This window comes from Rhinolophus ferrumequinum, chromosome 12, assembly GCF_004115265.2.
Source record: "Rhinolophus ferrumequinum isolate MPI-CBG mRhiFer1 chromosome 12, mRhiFer1_v1.p, whole genome shotgun sequence".
Taxonomy (NCBI): domain Eukaryota; kingdom Metazoa; phylum Chordata; class Mammalia; order Chiroptera; family Rhinolophidae; genus Rhinolophus; species Rhinolophus ferrumequinum.
The window spans coordinates 35,162,577-35,185,231 of NC_046295.1; the positions used below are offsets into that span (position 1 = coordinate 35,162,577).

General features: G+C 40.5%; 1 protein-coding gene across 7 annotated transcripts in view; it reads right to left on the reverse strand.

Annotated features, from left to right (window-relative positions):
- DOCK8 (dedicator of cytokinesis 8) overlaps nucleotides 1–22,655 on the reverse strand; it is a 193,313-nt gene that overhangs the window by 106,729 nt on the left and 63,929 nt on the right. For all 7 annotated transcript variants that reach the window (XM_033122589.1, XM_033122588.1, XM_033122593.1 and 4 more), the window contains 7 exons: nucleotides 17,954–18,166; nucleotides 13,366–13,451; nucleotides 8,955–9,021; nucleotides 6,718–6,867; nucleotides 3,498–3,578; nucleotides 2,250–2,409; nucleotides 266–402 (listed from right to left, as the gene is read on the reverse strand). In XM_033122589.1, the coding sequence (XP_032978480.1) occupies nucleotides 266–402; nucleotides 2,250–2,409; nucleotides 3,498–3,578; nucleotides 6,718–6,867; nucleotides 8,955–9,021; nucleotides 13,366–13,451; nucleotides 17,954–18,166 (894 nt within the window). The remainder of the gene's footprint in view (nucleotides 1–265; nucleotides 403–2,249; nucleotides 2,410–3,497; nucleotides 3,579–6,717; nucleotides 6,868–8,954; nucleotides 9,022–13,365; nucleotides 13,452–17,953; nucleotides 18,167–22,655) is intronic.

Here is a 22,655-nt window from a genome sequence, read left to right on the forward strand (position 1 = left end):
CTTCTCCCAATTGAAAGAGCTCACACTCACTGAGCACTTGCTATATCCCAGGCACTCTGAGAAGAGCTTTACATGCCTCATGTCATTTAATCCTCCTAAAAGGCAAATGACGCAAGTACCATCATCCCTGTTTTGTAGATAATGAAACTGAGGCTTGGTGAGGTTAACTAACTGTTCTCTTAATCACTACATATACTCCCCCTTCAGGCTCCAGCACCCATCATTGTGGGGACAAATCTAGACACGCTGTAACATGGAGAGATACCTGCTTGAAAAAGCTGTTTATGGTCATAGTGGTGGTCTTGAAGTTGGATCCAACCCCATTTTCCTCCAAGGACAGGGCTCTTTCAGAAAGCCTTCTCGATTGGGACAAAGTTCTCCGCTCACCCACAGAGCTTCTCCCTTTAAGGAAAACAACGGTCATTCTAAAGTATGTCTTTCTGTTATTAACAGGTTATTAACTTTACCATACATCAGATATGTTTAAAGTCACTGAACAAGAACAGTGAACATGGCCATTCTTGTTTTGAATGAAAATTTCCCTCCACTGACCCCTACCTTTCTTAGACCCCCTATTGGAGCCTCTAACCTCCTCTGACCAGAGCGGAAAGGCCAGAGCAATGACAGTCCTCTCCCACATGGAGGGTAGACCAGACGCCACCCAGCAGGAGTCCAGAACTGCAGCCAGAACAGGGTCTGCAGATAAGCTTTATTTAATCAACAGTGTTTGCTTTTGTTTTATTTTACATTTGCATTCCATTGGGAGAGGCCTGTACTCAAATGCCCTTGAAGGCACTTGGGACTGTGACCCAAACATACGAGGGTCAGCCTGAGTACATTCTGTAGCCCAGCTATCTTCTGCTCCTGCTGTGTGGACCATGCAGCAGAACTGGCTGACCTGTGTAATGGGGATTAGAACCCTGAGTAACACCCAAACCCTGATACTCCGCTTAGTTGTTTGTTTTTTGTTTGTTTGTTTGTTTTACCCCGTTTTAAGATTTCAGTGAGGATCTTGTTTCTTTCATACTGTAAAACTCAGGGGCTCTACTGTGAATAAATTGCTTAGAACTCTTAATATTGCCAACCGGTTTCTGAATATTCTCTTACCCTTAATTCTTGCCATACGGCCTCAATATTAATACCCTGCATCTTCTGGTTGCTTCTTAAGAACAGTCTCTGTAGTCATCAGGTTCATTTATCCTAGACCTGGACATTACTGAAGCCCCAGCAAGCCCTATGTCTGAATTTATGGTATCATCTAATTTATGGTGTCCTCTAAACTCTCTGCATAACTCTTTTAAATAGGCTACCTGAGTCTACATGGAGATTGGTATTTTAAAAAACAACAACAACACTGTGGTATGAAGGTCAGGATGCACTAAAATGAGATTTGTTATTGATAAATCAGAAAATAACACAAGGGTTCTGGCCAGCAAAAACCCCAGAATAGCAGCAACAATAACAAAATACCCTTTCCTCCACTCCTTGCTAAAGGCAACATTTCATAAGTGGCAGGGCTAAGGCATGCACAAGAAATGTCACGAGAAATGTAACTGTAGACTTAAATATTTGCTGGATACAAAGACATTTAGGAAAATAGGAACTCTGCCACAGGTGGGGTGGGTCTACTTGAAAACTCCATAACCCTCTTGAACAGTTTCATACCAAACCTGTTTTAAAAAAAATAATGATTCAAATCAAGGGTGGGGTGATGAAAAAGAGAAATATGCTAAATAAATTGTAACTAAATATTCTTTTGGCATCCACCTTTTCATTGCACTTGGCAAAATAAACTTTAAGGGACTGGAAATACTGCTGAGAAACCTGAGTTTTGCTGTTTGAAACCCCCATGACGGTGGCTCTTCTTATGTTTAGAAGCCAACCATGGTGTCTTTGTTTAACACACTATATAAATGGTTGTTATATTTTCTTGTTATTTTCAAGAATCTTACTTTTAAGAGGAGATGACTACTGAAAATTAACTTTTTAAAGTGTCAAACTGCCCTGAAAATTCCAACCAAAAATCTTACTAGAAGAGAATACTTAAATTCCACAAACATTCATGCTAATTTTGGGGGATCACTGTCCAATCATGCATTTGCCATAATAGTGTTTCATCCTATTTATCTCCTTCCTCCTTCTCATTCCCCACACCTTACTGTATCCCCAATCTCCCACTAATAAACAGTTGACCTCAGAGTTGGTACACTGGGGAGCCCACCCCTTCCCACTGCAGCTGGAAAGCTTACCAACCATGGAATCCACATCGGTTACCTCCCTGTCCAGGGTGGAGACACTGAAGAAGCTTGCTAAGCTTATGGGAGCCCAGGCAAAGGGCATCCGGTATTTCCCCAAACGTTGGCAGAAGGATTCAGCTTGAAGTTTTAGTTTTTCAATCTTTTCTTTACTCTAGAGGAAAATGGAAAGAGACAAGCAGAAACAAATATGGCACCAGTACCAAGTCAACTGCCCTGCCATGGATATGACAGGCACCTCCCCAATCCCTACCCTACTGATTAAAAAGAGTGATGACTCGGCAGAAAACTGACACAACTTGGGACAGAAGTCTAACTGATGAGGGACTTCTCATCAGATTAGGAAAGGAGGAATTTAGAGAAAGGCTACATTCAACTGTTAAATATACCTTAAGCTCAAAAAAAAAGTCCAAGGTTTATTATACCAGCTAATCAACAAGTGCCTCTGTTAGGGGCTGGTTACATGACTTGAATTCACGTGAGAGAATCTTGGGATAAAAAGTTTTGGATATCATCTACCCTGCTCTCAAGAGAGCCTGTTTTTCAAAGTTCCCTTGGAAAAGTCCAGAAAAATCTATAAAAGATCCTAACAACTTCCTCATTAGGTTGACAACACTTCCAGGGTGTTCTTTGTAAGTTCAGAGCAAAAGATAGATTTAAAAAAATGTCTTGGTTTCAATCATATTTGAAATGTATAAGTCTGTAGTATGATGCTGATTAGGCAAGTCTTATTCCAAAAGGGCCATGCTTTAAAAATTGTATCAGGTGCTGAGAAAAGATGCCCCTTTTCATAAGCTCAGTCCCAATGTTGTACTAATCAATTTATGACATACAGTAGTCTCAGCCAATTTCCAAATATCCCTACCAGAAAGGATGGTGGCCCATGCTGTTGAGAAAAACCAGAAGAGCTCTGTTTAGTTTCGTGGGGTCTCTGTGGCCCTCCCAACCAGCTGGATCACAGCCTTAGAACCAAGGCAACAGCACATGGTCTTGTCCTAGCCAAGTCTGATAATCAAACATTGGTGAGAATATCATCATTTGTTGAGTTTAAACATTTACTTCGCTAAAAAGTTATAATCAATGACCAGTTTCTCTTCCTTATTTGCTTTAAATACAACTTATTAGTGTCTCCTATGGGGACATCTTATGAACTAACCTCCATTAACTATGTTGTGGAACACTCATGGAAAATATCTGCTTATTCTAAGATGTCACTATTTAGCAATATGCAAAATATCATACCTTTCCACCATCACTTTCTTTGATAACCATATAGGGTTCTGCACAGTCTCCAATCTCTCCCTGCTGAAGGACTTTTTCAATCTATCAACAAAAATAATATTAAAACAATGTACATGAATTACACCCATATAACAGAATCTATGCAAACATCAAAATGATGTTTTGTGACAATACTTGATGTCATAGGAAGATGTGCATAATATACGTTTTTTGATTTAAAAAATTCTTAGAAGAGTATTATACAGTTTTATAAAAAAATCATAAAGGCATATTAAAAGGATGATAATAGATGAACAGTACATGTTAATAGCAATTATCTTTGCATGATGGGATTATGTGGTATGTTTATTCTTCCTATTGCTTATGAGTATTGTCTATTTTTAAACAACAAACATGCATTATGCCTACAATAAAAAATGCAATAAAAGTTATTTTATAAAACAAAACCCATGAGACATATGTAGGAAGTAAAAAGCTCATTTTCTTTATTATTGCTTACAATGTAAAAAAGAGATATGACCTCTGTAAAAGTCAGGTTTGGGGACTCAAACCCTCCACAAAATGAATAAATGAACAGAATAAAGTATCTGTAATTCTCTCCCTTGTATTTCCTATTAGGGCTGCTTCTCTGGATTTCACAGACTTGGAAAAAAGCCAAAAGCAGTGGCATGGTGCAGCTTTCACTTGGTGACTGGCTGGTAATAGGAATAAAGGCTACAGTTGTCAAACATCTCCTTCGATTTTGCTTCAGGTAAGGGATCTGGCTGACTATAAATTTGGGCACCACGTTTAAGAGACAGAAAAGGAGAAATCTGAATTTCCTAACCCTGTGCTCCAAGAACATTTAAATTAACTTAGATGTTGAGGAAAAAAACAAGTGGATTTAGTCCCATATTAGTCTGTGTCATTAGTTGCGAGAATTATTGAAGAAGAAATTTGGGTCAACATATTCCAATAGGCACACATTTTTAATTGGCATTATCAGTTAGGCACAAATTATTTAAACTAGAAATTACCCTAGCGATGGAGGGTGTTTAATGGAGTTTGAAAGGAAGCGGCAGGGGTCTGCTCAATGGACATCTGTCTCAGGGAGATTGCAAGCAGAAAATCCCTCCTTTCACAAAGGAAGCTTAAACCCCTTTCCATTGCTAGAGGGTGAAGACGAGGCTGATCCCCCTGAAAAACGCCCCCGGTTAAGAACACAGACACCCAACCCTCGAGCCAGGGACTGACAGGTATTCCTGTTAGTCAGCAATCATTCACTGATTCAGTCATTCAGAAAACATCTGTTGGGGGTACCTTCTATGGTGGCTGCTGGGCAGACAGATGGTGAACACAATAAACCTGGACCCTACTCTTCTGAAGGACATAGTCAGGAGCTTATAGGGCAAATTGCAAGGAAGCTAATTTTTTCCATGAAGTCAAAGGATAAAAATGTGGTCTTTAAAATAAACTTTGAAGAGAGATAAAGAACCTTTTAATAGGACCCTGAAGCAAGGAATGGGAGTTCCACAGCTTCATGCACTAGTACTGCATAGTATGGAACCCACAGGAGAGGGGTCTCCAGAAGTTGGAAGCAGGAGAATGCAGGTGGGACCAGATCAGCACATACTATGGAGTCCCTTCACTGAGTTAGACAAAGGAAACTCCAGCTACTTCATGAGGAGCTGCAGGCTGCTATGAGAGCCCGCTGTATGGTCCTTTGTGATTTATGTGTAAGAGAAATGAATGAACCCTCATAACCATGGCAGGTAAGGGAAAGGAGCATTATCAGAATTACCTGGAAAATTTTATGGTAAAATGGCGAACCTCTGCTCTCTTTAGGAGGAGCTGGTTCAATGCCTGGCATGTCTATTTTTAAAGTTTTACGTCAGATTTACTCTCATCCTTACTCTCCATCCTTCAACTGAGAAACAAAACTTTTAAGCCTGAAATAACCCCTTAAAGAAATATTATACGCAATACTCAACTAGGTAACTCTACCTAAAATACAGTTAAGATTCTGGTGTTCAGCCTGAGAATAAAACTAAGAAAGAAGCCTCTCTTTATTGAATGGGAACTACCTGGATAGATGTGCTAAATATTATAATACCATTTACTATATGTTTAGAGGGGAAAAAGCTACAATATGGCATTACAGAAAAGAAAAACATATCAGAAGCAAACCAGGGACTGTATGAGTAGATTTAAATTTCTTAACTATATCCAAGACAATTACAAGAATGTTTGTTATTACCAAATGAATGCATTTATACATTTGAAATATTTGGAATAGATTTAGTAAGTCATGGTGACCTATAGATAACTGCTACTATTTAGCAGACTTCTACTAGGGATTAACCAAAATAAAGTCATCCATGGAGAAGTGTAGTGTGAAGAAAAATTTGTCTCTATACAACTAGTGTTGACTTCTTTTGTTTTCTAGGCTGAGCAGGAATTTTGAATTTAACTACTGGGCTTCCGCAGTGGGCTTTAAGCTAATTTCATTTAAGGTAGGTGAAATGTTCAATGTTTGTTGTTAATTCCTAACCCGTCATTTTAGTGTATAGAGAAAGTCTCTGGTTTTCTTACATCAGCAGAGTAAAGCCTAGGATAGGTCCTTCTACTTACGACTGTCCCCCAGTTTTGACTCTTACCTAGACATACTTAGTCTGTGAGATAGTCATAAAAAGGAAGAGTGAAACTTGGAAAACAGAGCTGACACCTCAGATTGTCAGAGCCTACACTTGTAGACATTTAAGTATGGGTCTCTACAAAACCGTGAACACCGTTAGAAAACTAGTTGAGATTTTTCTCCTCAGCAGCCTCACAGAGCTGGAGAGTGGAGGGTGCTTTCATTGGTTAGGAGGAAGGGTGCCCGTAATGTGCCAAGCTGTATTTTATAATCACAACTACCCATTGAGGGTGGTTTTATTATCCCCACTTTACAGATGAGAAAACTACATCTCAGAAAGGGTAGGTACATTGGCTAACGCCATATAACAATCAAGTCGCAAAGCCAGGATTCAAAATTGCGACTGTATGACTCCAAAACCCACAGTGATTCTAGTATTCAACAGAGAATTTGCTTGTAAAGGAAAAAAGTAAGTTGAGAAAGACACAAAGTGAATCTCACAGAAGACAGAGAGATACGTTCTGACACCTTTCACCCAATATGTGCACTGGGAATAATGCAAAAATGGGAACATCAGAATGTGCAAATCAGACTGTGTTTCACTACCTTGACGACTAGGTAAATGTCTGAGGATGGATAGGTGACGGAGAATACCGCAGATCTTGCCTGACTCGATAAGGCAACAGAGGGAGTATGGGCACGCAGAAATCCTTTGAATTGGTCAGAGTTCAGGTCACAGTGAAAACTTTCCGAGATCTGTAAATGAGTAGCAAAATGAAAACTAAGTTACACTTGTTGTTCTCATGGCCAAAACACGTTTTAGAAAGAGCAAAAAAAACCACAAAGAGATTTCTCCAAAGGAATAAATGTAATCATAGCTACAGTTTATGGTTAGTGGCTGATGGAAAACCCAATACCTATTTTGTCACTATCTCTAGATATTCTGGAGTCATTTCAGAGACGTTCCTTGAAACTTTTAAATGTTTATTAACTCACCAGTATTTCCTGAATACCAATGGTGTGCTAGGTACTGCACCGAAGAAGAGCCAGACATTGCCTCTGTCCTCAATTAGTTTACAATAAAAAATGAGGCAAAAGGCAAATATGCCACTAACTCCAGGAAGAGCAAAATGTAGGTGCCCATATTCATACAAAAAGGGCTGTGGAATTTACAGACGGTGAGAGATCACACCCAGTGGGGGTGATGAGGAATGTTCTTTTTGGAGAAAGCATGTGAGATGGATGGGCCTTGGGAGAAGATTCTGCTAGGCAGAGCTGGAGGGTGGCGTGGACCAGGGACAGAGTCCAGTACAGAAATATTTCAGAGGCTGGAAAACGAGGAGCGAGTTTAGTTCACAGAGATTAGTCCAGTTTGACTCTGCATAGGTTACGGAGGGAAAGAGAGCAGATGAGAGCGCTACTGAAGAAAGCCAGGGATGGGGCTAAAGAGTTTGTTTTTAATGTGGCAGATAGTGAAGATGCATTAAAGATTTGGAGCAAGAGCGTGGCATGATGAGTGCTCCTTGGCTCGTTAGCGTGGTGTTACTCAGGAGCCACTGTTTAGTTGGGTCTCCCTTCATCACTAACAGAGTTATAGCTGAGAGTTGGCTGCCCCGGCAAAGACTGCATTTACCATCCTCCCTTGCAGTTAGGAGTGAGCACATGACTAAATTGTTTCCAGTGAATTGTGAACATAAGTGATGTATCAAATATCCAGGCCCCTCTCACCCATCTTTTCCCTTTTTCGGGAGCTGCAATGACAGTGACAAAAGTGACTTTGGGAGAGCAAATATTGAAGATGGAGGAGCCACTGCCAGGTTGAGTTCCTGAAGGACTGAGTGGAGCAGACCACTGCTGACCGAGTACCTTCTACCCTGGATTGTTAAAAAACAAAGCCAGAAACTTCTTTAAGCCAGTGGTTCTCAAAATGTGGTCCCCTGACCAACAGCTTCAGCATACCCTCGGGAACTTTTTAGAAATGCACATTCTCAGGCCCTACCCAGACCTCCTGAATCAGAAACTCTGAGGGAGGGCCTGACATCTGTTTTATTTAATAAGCCCTCCTTGACTGTGTGTTTCTGATGCACAGTCAAGTTTAAGCACCACTGCCTTAAAACCATGGCATTTGGGGGTCTGTTTGTTTTCGCAGTTAACCTACCCTAATAATAGAAATCTCAGGGATTATTAGTATTTATTCAAGAGACACATACACATTCCCTTAAATACAGAATGGTTGTGGGTAAAGAGGGGCAGAACTGTCTTACTCTGGTTTTGCTACTTTTGTCTTCCTCTAGGAGTTACAAAATGACTAAACAGTAAAACATTCATGAAGAAGTTTTAGGTCCTTGAATTCTTTTCAATGAAAAGCACATTACCGTTGGTGAGGTCTTCACCCTGTGGCAAATTTAGACTTTCACTGCACAAGATGCCCTTCATTCATGGTAAGCCTTTCTCACAATGCAAAAAGACTCCCCAAATGAGGAAATACTACATGAATATTCGAGCTCGTTAAAAACATATTTAAATCACTTTGTTTTGCATGTAGCCCATAAGCTGCTCTATCGTTCTCTTTTATCCCAACCTGGCCTTGTGCAATCCTCTGGCCACCCTGCAGCCGGCTTTCCCATAAGATTCTTCAAAGGACACAAATGACTCACGTTCCCATGTCATTGCTTCAAAAACTGCAAAGGCAATAGAACTGGGTGTATCAAAGGTCATTTGCTTTCAAATCGGATGTGTTTTTGCTGAATGGCAGTGAGGTTTAAAAACATGAACCCAAAGACTCATCAATAATATGTGTGCCCTCGGGGACGGGTTATTTTATTTTTTTTTTGCCTTCTTACCTTTTTTCTTTCTTTAACATCATAGAGGGCAATGCTGGCAAACAGGGGCTCAATTTCAATCTCAAACCTGTCAGAGAAAAAGAGAAAAATCTGTGTAGTTTTAACTTAGATAACTTTGAGTTTTCTGAACGTGCCTGAATATATAAACTGGTTAAAGATATAAGTAATTTCCAGAAACATTTTCATAACTCCATGCATATGAGACGCACCCTGGGATATTAGTGGAGAAAATGGAAAGTTTGTGGAAGATTCCTAATGATTTAAGATCATGGTGGGAAGACATTCTCCCCCAAGGTGATTGCTAGTGGCACCACAGAGAAAGTAGGTGGAGTGGACCCTTGGTCTGATCCATCAGGGCATTTCTTGCCATCGTAGCTGCTCTGTTTTCAGAGGCTTGAGTTTCTGTCTTAGATAAAGGCCTTACAGTTTATATTTTACTGCTAGGATAGGAATCCCTATTATTCAATTCGAAGGGCTGGGGCTTTTCAGATAGTAAAAAGAAAAAAAGTTCAGTTGCTTTTCCTTAGATTTATAGTCGGACCATCTGAGGAAGATTGGGTGACCCTTCCTAACTGCATTGCCAGGGGAATTGCAGAGTTGAGGTAGGGGGAGGGGACTGAGCAGTACCAATAAACACTGAGGTGTGTGGACCCACTGACAGCAAGGAAGACGAGCCCTTATATTGGCACGAATTGCCCATTCCCCTTGAAAAACGGTGGGTTTGAAGAAAATGATCCCCAAAACATAATCATGACACATGTTATAAGACACACACGGAACACAGATGTGCACCTTCCAAGTTTCTTAGGGTAACAACCCATGACCTTGGACACGGCCCGCTGACAGCGCTAGTAATCGGGTCTTGGATCACCATCACTGCAGAAGTCACGCAAATTAGGCCACATTGTGTTTCAAGGCCGTGTGAGAGGATGGCCTTATCATTGGAAAGCTGTGCCTTAAAGGATAACCTCTTTAGAAGAATATCTGTGCCTAGGCTCACCAGGTATTACCTGGCATGGTTGATGTGTATTTAATTGTGTACTCCCTGATACACCAAGGTCTGTATATTCCTGTGCTTTACTGAAAGCACGATGTACTGAGTGGTAAGTTCTCTGTGGTTCAGAGAAAGAAAAAGAGAATTAACATTTGTCCAACACTTGCCATTGGGCTGTGGCAAGCGCTTTACACTTCAGTTCCTTTAGGCTTCACAACTATAGTGGAATGTAGATATGATCCCCGCTTTTTTTGGGTTCAGAGAGCTGACGTAATTTGCCGAAGGCCACAAGGTTTGGAATGGGAACTCGGGGTTCTGAGCCCAGGCCTTTCAGATCACAGAACCTGAGTTCTCTCTACCAGTGTTTCTCCAAGTATAGTTCCCAGAAACTAGCATTTTGAAGCAAAAAAGTAGGAGTTTGTCAAAATGCAGGTTTCTTGGTCCCACCTGAAATCTACTGAACCAGAGTCTCTTAAGGAAAATGGTAGGAGGAGGTCTCCCCAAACTTTCATTGAAACAAGCTCCCTGGGTAAATTTAATTCACTAACAGTTCACTACTAAGACGACTCCTTTGAGCTGAGGTTACTTTGCACAGATTGAATTACATTTTAAAGTAAAAGATTTTCCCCTTAAAATGCGAAATAGAAAAATATTCTGTCATCCTCCTCTCTTTTTTTGCTGCTATACACATTTATGGAATTGTCACCAGCCTAATTCTGTATGCTCAAGGCTTTAGATAGTTCTCAAAAGCAAAACAGAAGCAGTGACAGATCTCAACAACATTTTAAAAAGTTCCCTAGGTGATAAACTCTGTCGTAGTATAAATACAATTCTGCTTATCAATGGGGAAACATGTTTCTGTAACATTATCATTAAAATCTTACTATTCATATTCTAACATTCTAGGTTTCCTTATAAAAATTAGCTGTCTTTCTTTTATCCAGGTTATTGAAAGTACTTGTACCTAAGTAAGACAAACTCTTCAGTCCATCTCTCTTGCAGGTCAGTGTTGGTATGGATACTATTCAAGACACTCGAGCAGGTCAAGTGCACTGAGCAAACACCTCAATGGTACTTAATTTCTGCTTTGGTAGTTGGGGGGAAAATCACTAGAAACTACACTTGACAATTTTCATCAAGAGAAATCCAAGTGACTCAATTTGTCTTTTTAAATAATACACATCTATCTCAGCGGCCATGTTTTCCCACCTGTGAGAACAGCTGCCATTTATTTGTTGACAAGGTCTAGACGGCTTGGTGATAACAATCAGGAGAGAGAATTCCCCCGATCCTAAACGGCATAATTCCTGCATCAAAAAGTGGCCTGATGTGCATCCTGTGGGGGTGGGTGAGCGCCCCTGACAATAGAATAGGGTGGACTTCCTGAGTGAGGCAGAGGGGGACGGCACAGCCACTTCCACTCAGTCCTCCTGCTGAAGGACTCGGAGGCTCCCACTCCAGCAGGCTTTCCAGGGCTAGAGTTTGTCTTTCTGTACCTCCTCCCTAACGCAGAAATGAACAGCTTATTGGCTGCTTATCTGTGTGTGTAAGGAAAAAGGTCCTAACTGCTCCCCCGTCCTACTGCTAGTAGAATTGGCCGGGGGGAGGGGGTTCCAACATCCAGAGAGCCCCCACAACTGGGGGAGCAGTCATGCTGGCTTATGCTCTGAGGAGTAGGACTGGAGAGGCTATGCATTCCCATTTGAAGTTTATGACACGTAGGAACTTGAGACCATCTGGTCTCACAACTTCGAAAGCCCAGAGAAGTTCCCTAAGGTTGAAACAAAGCCCTTGAATCCAGTATCCAGATGCCCTAATTGCAAATCAGGTGCTGCTTACGGAGTCCATGAACTGACTTCAAGAGATGGATGACCCTCCTCGTAGGGTATGAAAAAATATTAGGCTTATGTACTTCTGCCTAGGTGGAGCATTCACAACTTAATATTTTCAAAAAGGTCTGTGATTTGAAGAAGCCAAAGAATGGATTCTCTCAAGTAGCAGCCTGCAAAGAGGAAAGAGAGGTACACAAGCACTCCAGGGGGTACGAAAGACATTCCATTGGAATGTACGAAGAAAATAATCTATTCTCAATTGTTTAGTTCAGCCTTTACATTTTCTTATTTAGGTATGTTTTATAACGTATGTAATATTTTAATATGCAAGTACAAATTTAATACACATACATAGAGGACATGCGACTTTTTTTTTTACAATAGAAGTAAATAATTAAAAAATTTGGAGATAATTGCTTTAAAGTAAGCATGGCAAATAATTGGCCCACAAGACGAATCCAGATTGCAGATAAGTTTTGTTTGAATTGTGTGACATTTTAAAAGAAAATGAGGAAATTTTAAGAAAAAGAATCATGCAGAAAAGTCTGCATTTCAATCTCTCTTGGAAAAAAAATCAGACAACTGACAAAAATGGGCCTGTTCCCTTAGATGGCAAGAGTAGGTCCTACTAGCGGGTGCCCCCTTAAGACAGTTTGCTTCAGTACCCCCTGAGGGCAATACTCTCTATTGCTACAAGGTACTGGGACTGGGTTTTAGTTGCATTTTGTTTCAACAGTGACAAGCTGGTAAATGTTTAACAAACAAGTCTCTGAAAAATAAAAAAGGTTCTAACTTGTAACATTTTCTAGTTTCTGTGTTAGAAATACTTCCACCATAGCCAATTTCAAATTACCAATGTGACAGTCACTGAATAAAGAGCTGGGAAGAAAAGTTCACAATCAGCTTTCATGAGTTAGTCCGAGCTGACCCTAGCACACCACTGGCTTTCACTGTTCCTTTTCTTTCTTTTTTTTTTTTTTTTAAAGGAAAGCATATCTTTTTTTTTTCTTTTGAAAGATTTTATTGGGGAAGGGGAACAGGACTTTATTGGGGAACTATGTGTACTTCCAGGACTTTTTCCAAGTCAAGTTGTTGTCCTTTCAATCTTAGTTGTGGAGGGCGCAGCTCCAGTTGCCATTGCTAGTTGCAGGGGGCACAGCCCACCATCCCTTGAGGACTCCAGGAGTTGAACCAGCAACCTTGTGGTTGAGAGCCCACTGGCCCATGTGGGAATCGAACCGGCAGCCTTCGGAGTTAGGAGCATGGGGCTCCAACCGCCTGAGCCACCGGGCCGGCCCTCCCTGTTCCTTTTCTTAACGTAGGCCATTTCAATTAATTACCTTTCATGCCTAACCTTACTATTTGCCTTCCCTATTACAGAAGAAAGACTGTCAAAGGTTTGGTAGGAATAGAATTCAGGTCTAGCTGATTCCAAACTCTGCTCTTTCCACTACCTCACAGCTGTCCACGTTTAAATGTGTTAGGGGATCCTCCCCGACTCAAGCTCTGATGATAAAGGCACAGTTTCCATCTAAAAGGCAAGATAAACCTCAGTGCAGTGGTTAGTATGTTTGCTGATACTTACTTCAGGGTCAGCAGCTTGACCAATATTCTGTTGCCCAGATGTTCTTTAGGACATTCTGGTACCGGACGTATTTCCACAGCATCCTCCTGTTATCACACGGTACAGAAATCATTAGTGAATTTCCATCAGGAGTTCCAGCGGGAGTTAACCCAGGGAAAGGAAGGCTGCCACCCACTGTTTAATGCAACTTGCATTTTCTTTATTTCTAAGAGCAGAATAACACTTTGACATTTACAAGAGAGTTTGTTATCCAACCTCCAAGCTTCAAAGTCAGCATGTACAGCAAATATTTTCTCCTTTTAGAAAGCCAAGCATTTAAGACAAAGAGATGGAGGAAGGAAGGAAATGTGAAGGTGGATATGACTTAGTAATATCCACCAGATGGCATTGCAAAATCTTATACCTATTGTTGGCTTGTTTTTTTTTTTGTTTTGTTTTGTTTTGGGGCTGCTCTAAGTACACATCCAGAGTATGTCTCCCGCCACGAACTTTACTAGTTAGTGAATATGTGTGTTTCAGACTTGAGGTCTGAGACAGAATAGTTCACTTCAGGCTTTAAAACATCAATACTATAATACAGAGTATCTTTCTCAGTTCATTGTACTTTTAAACAGATGATAAAGCTTTGGGGTTGAATTTATAGGTTCTATAAAGACACATCCAGCTCAAACTTGCTAAAGTTCTAAATACAGAAAAGCTTAGTAATGACAAATTAAGAGACATACCTGTCTATTTTACCACATTGGAACGAACTTAAGACTTAAAGAGAAATATCAAATCCCTATTGTAACTTCTGGTATCCAAATCTAAACTATCACAGTATCTTAATTATATTCATGTATGCAAAAATAAACAGTGTAAGTCCCTGAAGACATTAATTCCTGCTCTTGCAGTAGGCTACCCAAACACTGGTCAGTGGTCTGCAGCTCACAAGGGTCTAAGACATAGAGTCATGACTAGTTGTATTTCCTGGGCTATAAAGGATGGGAGCTTCCCACCAAATATCCCAGAGCAACCATAGCATTTTTACAAGTGGCCATAAAGTCACCTTCTTGGCAAATCTGTACCCAGTATCGTAGAATAGACAAAGCAGTGAACTCACTTCTACTCTCCTTCAAGGCCCAATCCTGGGCCTATCAGTTGGCCACCTTGCTGAGTGGAGTTGCTGACTTTGTTTCAGAGAAGGCACTGTTCTGATGCCTGCACTGAACTGAACTCCCTCAGAGCAAGCTGGAACTTTTAGGATGATCAGAACAGACACGTCTGAAAGGGAGGGTCTCCCTTATTGGAAAACAACCTCAATGTAAAGACACTGATAGATTTCTATGAGTATGTTTGGTCTGGATTCAACCTTTGGAATCTTCCTTTAAAAGCTTTGCATTGGGAAACTGTAAATATATACAAGTAGAGAGAATAACACAATCAACCACTTTTACCCATCACCTGGCTTCAACAATTCCAACTCACGGGCAATTTGGTTTCATCTATCAATATATTCCCACTTACTATCTCCTCCCACTCAATACTGGATTACTTAGAAGGCCACAGACATCATATAATTTCATCTGTAAATATTGCAGTACAAGTCTCTAAAAGATAAGGACTTTTAAAACACATAACTGTAATACCATTATTACTCCTAAAAAATTAACAAAAATTTCTTATTGTCACTGAAATATGGAGTCAGTTCCAAATTTCCCCAACTGTCTTAGTATTTTTTACAGCTAGTTTGGTAAGCCAGGATCCAAACAAGGTCTACATATTGATATATTTCCTAAGTTTCTTCTCACTTATGTGAATTTCTTGAGCCTTTACAGTTATCTGAAATAGGAACGAATTCCCAAAGAAGTAGAAGAAGAAATGTAAAGTTTTATTGGATACCTGTTTTCATTTTCCTGGGAGATGTGTGTGTGTGTGTGTGTGTGTGTGTGTGTGAGAGAGAGAGAGAGAGAGAGAGAGAGAGAGAGAGAGAGAGAGAGAGAGAGAAAGAGAGAGATGAGAGATAGTGAGAGAGAAAGATAAATCGAGAAAGATGACATTCTTCAATAATTTGAGAGAGAGTTGGCCCAGTGGATCCTTTGTTTTCCTTAACTGGTTTTAGTTGGGTTCTGTCACTGGCAACCAAAATGCAAACTCTTCAATGAGGTGGGGTATAGTGGCATCTTTCTTAGGGATCAACACATAGGACAATACCTTTCATAGACTCAGTGAATCAGGAAAAGAACTCACCTCATCTAACTTGGTGGTTGAGTTATGCTTCTGCCTTTCCCAGTCATGATTTAGATGTAATAATTCACCAATTTCTAACTTTCCTCACCAGTAAATAAAGTAATGATAATATAATTTCATTAATGTGTTGTCAAAGAAATCAGCATTTGTAATCATTTCATGGTAGGTCAGAAATTTACCTGTCTTCCACAGGATTTTCATTGGAGAAAGTACAAATTACAAGCAGAAATGTAATTTCTGTGTGTCCCACTTTAACACATTAAATGGCTAGTATCGGGCCCTCGAGCATTTTAGACATACCAGTGTACCAATAACTGGTACACTAATTACAAAGCGTTCCTCTCCACACCGTAAAGCAGGTCCCATTAGGACCTCCGCTAGATTATAACTTTCACCTCCATTAAGTTTCTGCATTGTTCAAAGACTACAAAATAAAGTTCCTTCAAAACAATCTATGATTCATTCTTTCAATCAATTCAGACTGGATATCCTCCATTTAATCCCTAGAGGGAGCTTTGATGAGTTGATGTCTCACTGCAAGTATTCTCCTCACCCTTTAATTGTTTTCTCTCTTGTGCCCACTTTGGGTTTTCTTATTACATATTAGCACTTCCATCATGGAATTGGGAGGAAGAGGAATGCAAGTGAAGGTCAAGTCAGTCAGGCTTGACAAATCTGGTAAGAAAGTTTTAAAGTTACAGATTCTCAGTAACTTTAAAGATATGAGATAAGAGGTGATTGCTGATATCATTTTTGGACTTCAATTATATGTGTCAATATACCAGGCAGTCACCTATAGAAGGTTAGGATCTCTCTCCTATAATTTAATTTACCTGTTGAGTCTTGAGCAAGTTATTTAACCTCTCTGATTCTTACTTTACAATCTGAAGAGTGGAGATAACACTGTCCAAATTATTCATATTTATTTTTAATCTGCCTCATTTAGAAAAGAATTTGAGGCCAGTGATAAGACCGCAAATAAGTAAATGAAAAACCCAAGGTGGTTGGAAAATATGGATAAGCAAAAAAGAGAGCTGGAGTAAATTCAAGACACCAATAAATTAGCCACCAGATTTAGTAGAGGTAAACAGAAATTGGACTCTAAAGAATTTAGGAGAGTCGATTACAAGATGTGCACTACCTCCAAGTACACACATTTTCTCAGTGGAAGCACAATTCTGCTTTGTCTGAAGGCTTGAGGGACAACTTCCCTTTGGATCCTCATTGAGACAAGTGCTGGATGATGAGGAGGTCCATGTCCTCAAAAACATATGAACAGTGAACACACATCTCATGACTGCTGTTTCCCTTATTGTCCTTTTGTTGACCAGTGGTGAGCCCATCGAAGGGCAGGTGAGAAAACGCATTTCTGCGGGGTGGGGGCTTCACAAGGTGTGAGAATCAGGCTCCCTGATGGTCTGGCTTGAGCCAAAGATCAAATTTGAAGTATTTAGAAGCACAGATGGATGGCGTATCTTTTAGGCAAAATTTCCCCAAATCTTACTTCTCGCAACTGAACTTTTAATAAAATTTGGACAGCAGAGATATTGCGGTAATCTGTACTGGTGAGACCCAGAAGGGCATGTATTCTGACATATAGAAGAGAAGACTGAGAGCCCCGTATAAAGTACAAGGAGTTGAACAGTCTTGAATAACGGTCATCCTTCATCTCATCCGACGTGCCCTGGGGTGTGACCACAGGCAAAGCCTAAATTATCAAATCGTTCTCGGTCAGTTCTGATATATTAGGTTGGTGCAACAGTAATTGTGGTTTAAAAAGTTAAAAATAACTGCAAAAACAATTACTTTTGCACCAACCTAATATAAAGAAGTGGACAATCAAAATCCTGACTTTCTATGCATTGGGAGCACAGCTGTGATATTTCAGACTGGAATGTTTTCAAAGCAGGTCTCTCAGGTTGTTCATAGAGACCATTAAAAAACAAACAAACAAAAACACCTTAGCACAGCACTAAAGAACATCATGGTTTAAGTAATACACGTCTTGATGGATTAACTGCAAAACATACTTCTAAATAACTGTCTGGTTTGACTGATGGAGTGGAATTGCTGTTATGTAAACCCTTGAAATAGTTTGAAGACTATATGAGATAATATCAGTGAAAGTGTTTTTTAAAGTGCCATGAAAATCCTAGTTATTATTGGCATCTCATTTGTATAATTGATCAGTAATTGGCTGTGCTATTACACAGGCTTGCCATCCTGAAAAACAGAGCCCCGGAAATCATACGATTAAGCACCCTGACGTTGCCATACAGTAATAAGGAACAATAATATTTCCCTGGAGATTCTCTCTGTTTTCACTGAACTTCTCCAGCATGGAGATGGTCACACCCACCTCGTCCACGGATGGGTACAGAGCGAAGAGCTCGGCCTGCCGGTTGGTCCTCCGGGCCTCCTCATTCTGCTTCTCGAAGTCCTCGGCGCTCACATGTTGCAGGAGGTTTTCCAGCCGCTGGTCCGGCTGCAGGCTGCGGAGGTCGAAGTCACAGGCAGTGAGAGGGCCTTTCCCAGACACGTCACACAGCACGTTTACATGGCGGGGGCCTGCCTGTGAGGAAAGACACGTCTTTATGAGAGAGATCATGGGTCTCAAATGAGAACTAAACAATCTGAGATGGCTGCAACGTGTGATTATAAAATCGGATCTTTAGGAGTTTCTGAGCAAACTGGGGCTTTGGCAAGAATCACATCTCAGCTTCCCGGCCTGGGCATCCTAAAATTAAATGTCTCCTTTCCACCTGAAAGCAGGTTACTCGTTGGACGAAGATAAACCTGTCCTTGAAGAAAGGTTTGAAAACAGCATCATGTTCCTAGTAGTTTTTGGTGTGTTCTTTTCTGGAGATTGGGAGCCACGTCTCTTATGAGTTATGCTCACGTCTCACGCTCAAACAGAACAGAACTGGAATAAGGTGTAACTAAAAGGAGTATGGAGTGGGGAATTGAGGGTCCTTGTCCTAACGCAACTCCAGAACTTGGTGTTTGAAACTAGAAAATAAGATGATCTATGAGGAACCTTCCAAGTTAAACTTTATATAAACTCCAAAGCTGAGTCTTTTGTTTCCGGAGACAGAGATGTGGACCTAGAAACATTTTCCTACAGGACTTCAGTAACAGTTACAGGAATAAGCACCAGAAAAAAAAATAATTAAAAAGGAAAAGCATTTGCTATTCAAGCAGTAGCCACTTTTAGCTGCAGTGTGTTTGAAAAAAAAAAGTGTCTTAAATCAGCTACAAAGTGAATGCTTTATTCTAGTATAAATGTTTTGGAAATTGGAGACTGCAAAGACTTGGAAAATAATATGTAACCATAATCAACAATATGTCATAAAAATATAGATGGATTTATTATAAATATCTATAAAATTAATGGTAAAATGCTACCCTAAAGTTCTACTAATTGGACATACTACTATAGAATTTCTCTTCTGATATACTTTTTGTGACATCTACCTACCTCATAAAAATGCTACTCTGCTAGATCATAAATTTTACCTAAACTGAATGTGCTAGCAATAATATTAATACTTTATTAATATTTCTGTTTGTCTTAGAATTTATAAGAGGCTTGGGGAAATGAATTGGATTTCTGATTTCTTTAAAAGGATGTCAAGATATACCAGGACCTTGAGAACATTATGCTAAGTGAAATAAGTCAGACTGAGAAAGACAAATACCATATGATCTCACTTATATGTGGATCTAAACAACAGAATAAATGAGTAAACAAAACAGAAATAGGCTCAGAGACATAGAAAACGAACTGTTGGTTCCTAGATGGGAGGTGGGGAGAGGATGGCGGAGAAGGTGAAGGGATTAGAAAGTGCAAATTACTAGACACAATACAGTCGTGGGTATGAAATACAGAGTGGGGAATACAGTCAACGACGTTGTAAAGATTACGTAAGGTGCCAGATGGGCACTGGACTTACCAGGGGGATCACTTCATAGACTGTGCAGATGCCTGACCAATGCGCTGTACACCTGAAGCTGTAGTAGTATAATATTGTATGGCAACTACAAGTGTATATATACATATATATATATAGTCACGGGAGGCGGAGTATAGTATAAGGAAGATAGTCAATGGTAGTGTAACAGTTATATGTCAGTGAGGTAGTGGCTTGTGGGAGGGAGGTTATCGCTTTGTGAGGGGTGTGGATGTCTAACTACCGTGTTTCCCTGAAAATAAGACCTAGCCAGACCATCAGCTTTAATGAGTCTTTTGGAGCAAAAATTAATATAAGACCTGGTCTTATTTTAATATAAGACCCAGTCTTATATAATATGATGTGATATGATGTGATGTGATATGATATGATATGATATGATACTGGGTCTTATATTAATTTTTGCTCCAAAAGATGCATTAAAGCTGGTGGTCTGGCTAGGTGTTATTTTCGGGGGAAACACAGTAGTATGGTGCTTTGGACACCTGAAACTAATGAAAAAAAAAATTGTTAAAGGTATATACCAGGGGTGCCAAAAAAAATGTATACACATGACTTGTATTCATCTTTTGTTATTGGTATATATTATTACAATTTTAATAAAGTTTTTCCTTTCTTAAAATGTGTATACATTATTTGGCACTGAGTGTGTGTGTGTGTGTGTGTGTGTGTGTGTGTGTGTATTTGTGTGGACATATATCTCCAGAATTTATCCTAAGACTATAACTGGACAAGTGAGCAAATATGTGAAGAGCATCTCAGAAGCATTGTAATAACAAAATAATAGAAAAACCTAAATGACCCCAAAGGAGGAAACATTAAGAGATTTTGGAACTTTCAAACAATGGAATGTTATATACCTATTACATAAGAAAAAAAGAACATGTATTCATTAGAAGAAAAAAAATGATATATTGTTAATATGAAAATGGAAGTTTTACAATATTATGTATAATATGATCTAATTTTTATGAAATATATGTGTACCACGGAGTCACATGGTGTACGTATTTAACTTATATAAATTCAGACATTTAGCCTCATCATGCCACTCAATAAGGTACGAAGGAGAATGAAAGAGAAGATGTTACTGGTCATTTCAGGGTTTGACTGTGTCTCCATGATGAATGTTAGTCTAGTACTTAAAAATGTACACTTTTTGTAACTTGGCTCTGAAAGCCAGCCAATGACGTAGCTGAGTGCTCTGTTCGTATGCTGGAGGAATGCATGTGCTTTGTGGGCCTGCTGGCCATTCACCTATCGTCTCTCAGCTCCAGTTCATCCTTCTATACTCTGTTCTCTGATGCTAGGTCTGTGCTCGGCAAGTCACATTTCTGCTTTGCCTGCTGCTCCCTTTAAGTTATGCCAATAGGAGGCACTACAGGGAGATTGGATGGCTGGCGCTGGGAGAAGAGACTGGCCTCTTCCTCGTTGCTTGCAGTTCCCATCACCTTGGTAGTGGCAGTTGTTCTGGCCTTGAGCTTCTTTTGGCACTTCCAGAACCACCACCTTGGAGGCACCAGAAGCAGCTGGGCAATTCCTCCTTCTAAGAGGTCTGAATCCAGACTTCCTGCCTCTATGAGGTCTTTCCTCTGAGAGCCTGAGATAAAACTACCCTCTAGCTCTGAGGCCCCTCTTCTGAGCTTCTAGGGACAGAGAACTCCCAGCTCTTCCCACTAGACCCAAGGTTCTCAAATGTGGTCCTGGAACCAGCAGCATGAGCCTCTCCTGGGAAATGCTAACGAGAAACGCACGTTCTCAGGTCCCGCTTCACACATAGTGGATCAAAAACTCTGTGGTGGGGCCCAGCAAGCTGTATTTGAACAAGCCCTTCAGGGGATTCTGAGGAAGCTGGAGTGTGAGAACCACTGCCCTAGACCTCAGCCCCAGGGGGGTGTGCAGTTTCTGGTGGTCATGATTCTGGATGACTTCGATTTTCCCTTTTGGTTCTCTCAGTCCTCTGAAACGTGTTTAATCAACTCCCTATGTTAAATTTCTTCTGTGGAAATATCGAGTGTGGCTTCTGTCCGACAGACACCAGGAATAATTTACTTGGTCATCATTTATGGTAGAAACTAAACATAGTCAAAATTACTAATGAAAAATCTCTTACTACTCCCCTAGAGTACAGCATGCAGATATTCTAGGCCCCAGGAAGCCCATCGTATTCAGCATTGGACTTGATGGCTGATTCCTCTGTAGAGCTCAGATTACGTAATTGGCCTGGCTGCAGAGACTGTGTTGTTTGAAAAACAGATATCATTGAAAGTCCCTCTAGTTATATTCAGCATGGTGAGATGCTTGTGGTATGAGAACACCCAAAAGCTAAAAAACTCTATAACGGTTTAGAAAAAGTCCTATGTAAACTTTGACAAATGATTTCCACTGTGTTTTATTTTTCTCAATTATAAAGTGGGCAGGTTGGACTAGAGCACTGGCTTTAGATTTTTTTAATTGTGGTAAAATATACATAACATAAAACTGACCATCCTAACCATCTTGTAGTGTACAGCTCAGGAGTGTTAAAGTACACTCAGGCTGTTGAGCAACCAATCACCAGAGCTCTTTTTCATTTTGCGAAACTGAAGCACTACCCCCATTAAACAATAATTCCCCATTCCCTTCTCTCCCAGTCCCTGGCAATCACGATTCTTTCTTTCTTTATGGACTTGACTACTCTAGTGTAGGGACAGAGTCCCAGAGAGCAGTTTTCAGGCTCTCAGCCTCACGTGGAAAGGTGCTGGCTCGGGTAGTAGATGGCCATCAGCTGTGGCTAGTTGGCCGTCAGCTGTAACCAGTGAGCCATTAGCCACTGATGTAACTGCTGTGGCTGAGCTAGCAAGCGCGGGTTGCTGCTGGTGGCTGTGGTTGGCCGGTGGATTATATTGCGGATCATGTTGATCCTGCTTCCTATGTCTCGCCAGGCCGCCGGCGAGACTGGGGTGCGGAGGGACCCCTTGTTGAGGTGCTGGAGGATGTTTGCTTTTTGTGATTTCAGCCCAGCCGCCAGCGAGAGTATGGTGGTGTGAAGCCCCTTTCCATGGCTCCATTGGTGTGCCTTTTTGGCCTCACCATATCCTGCGTTCTTGT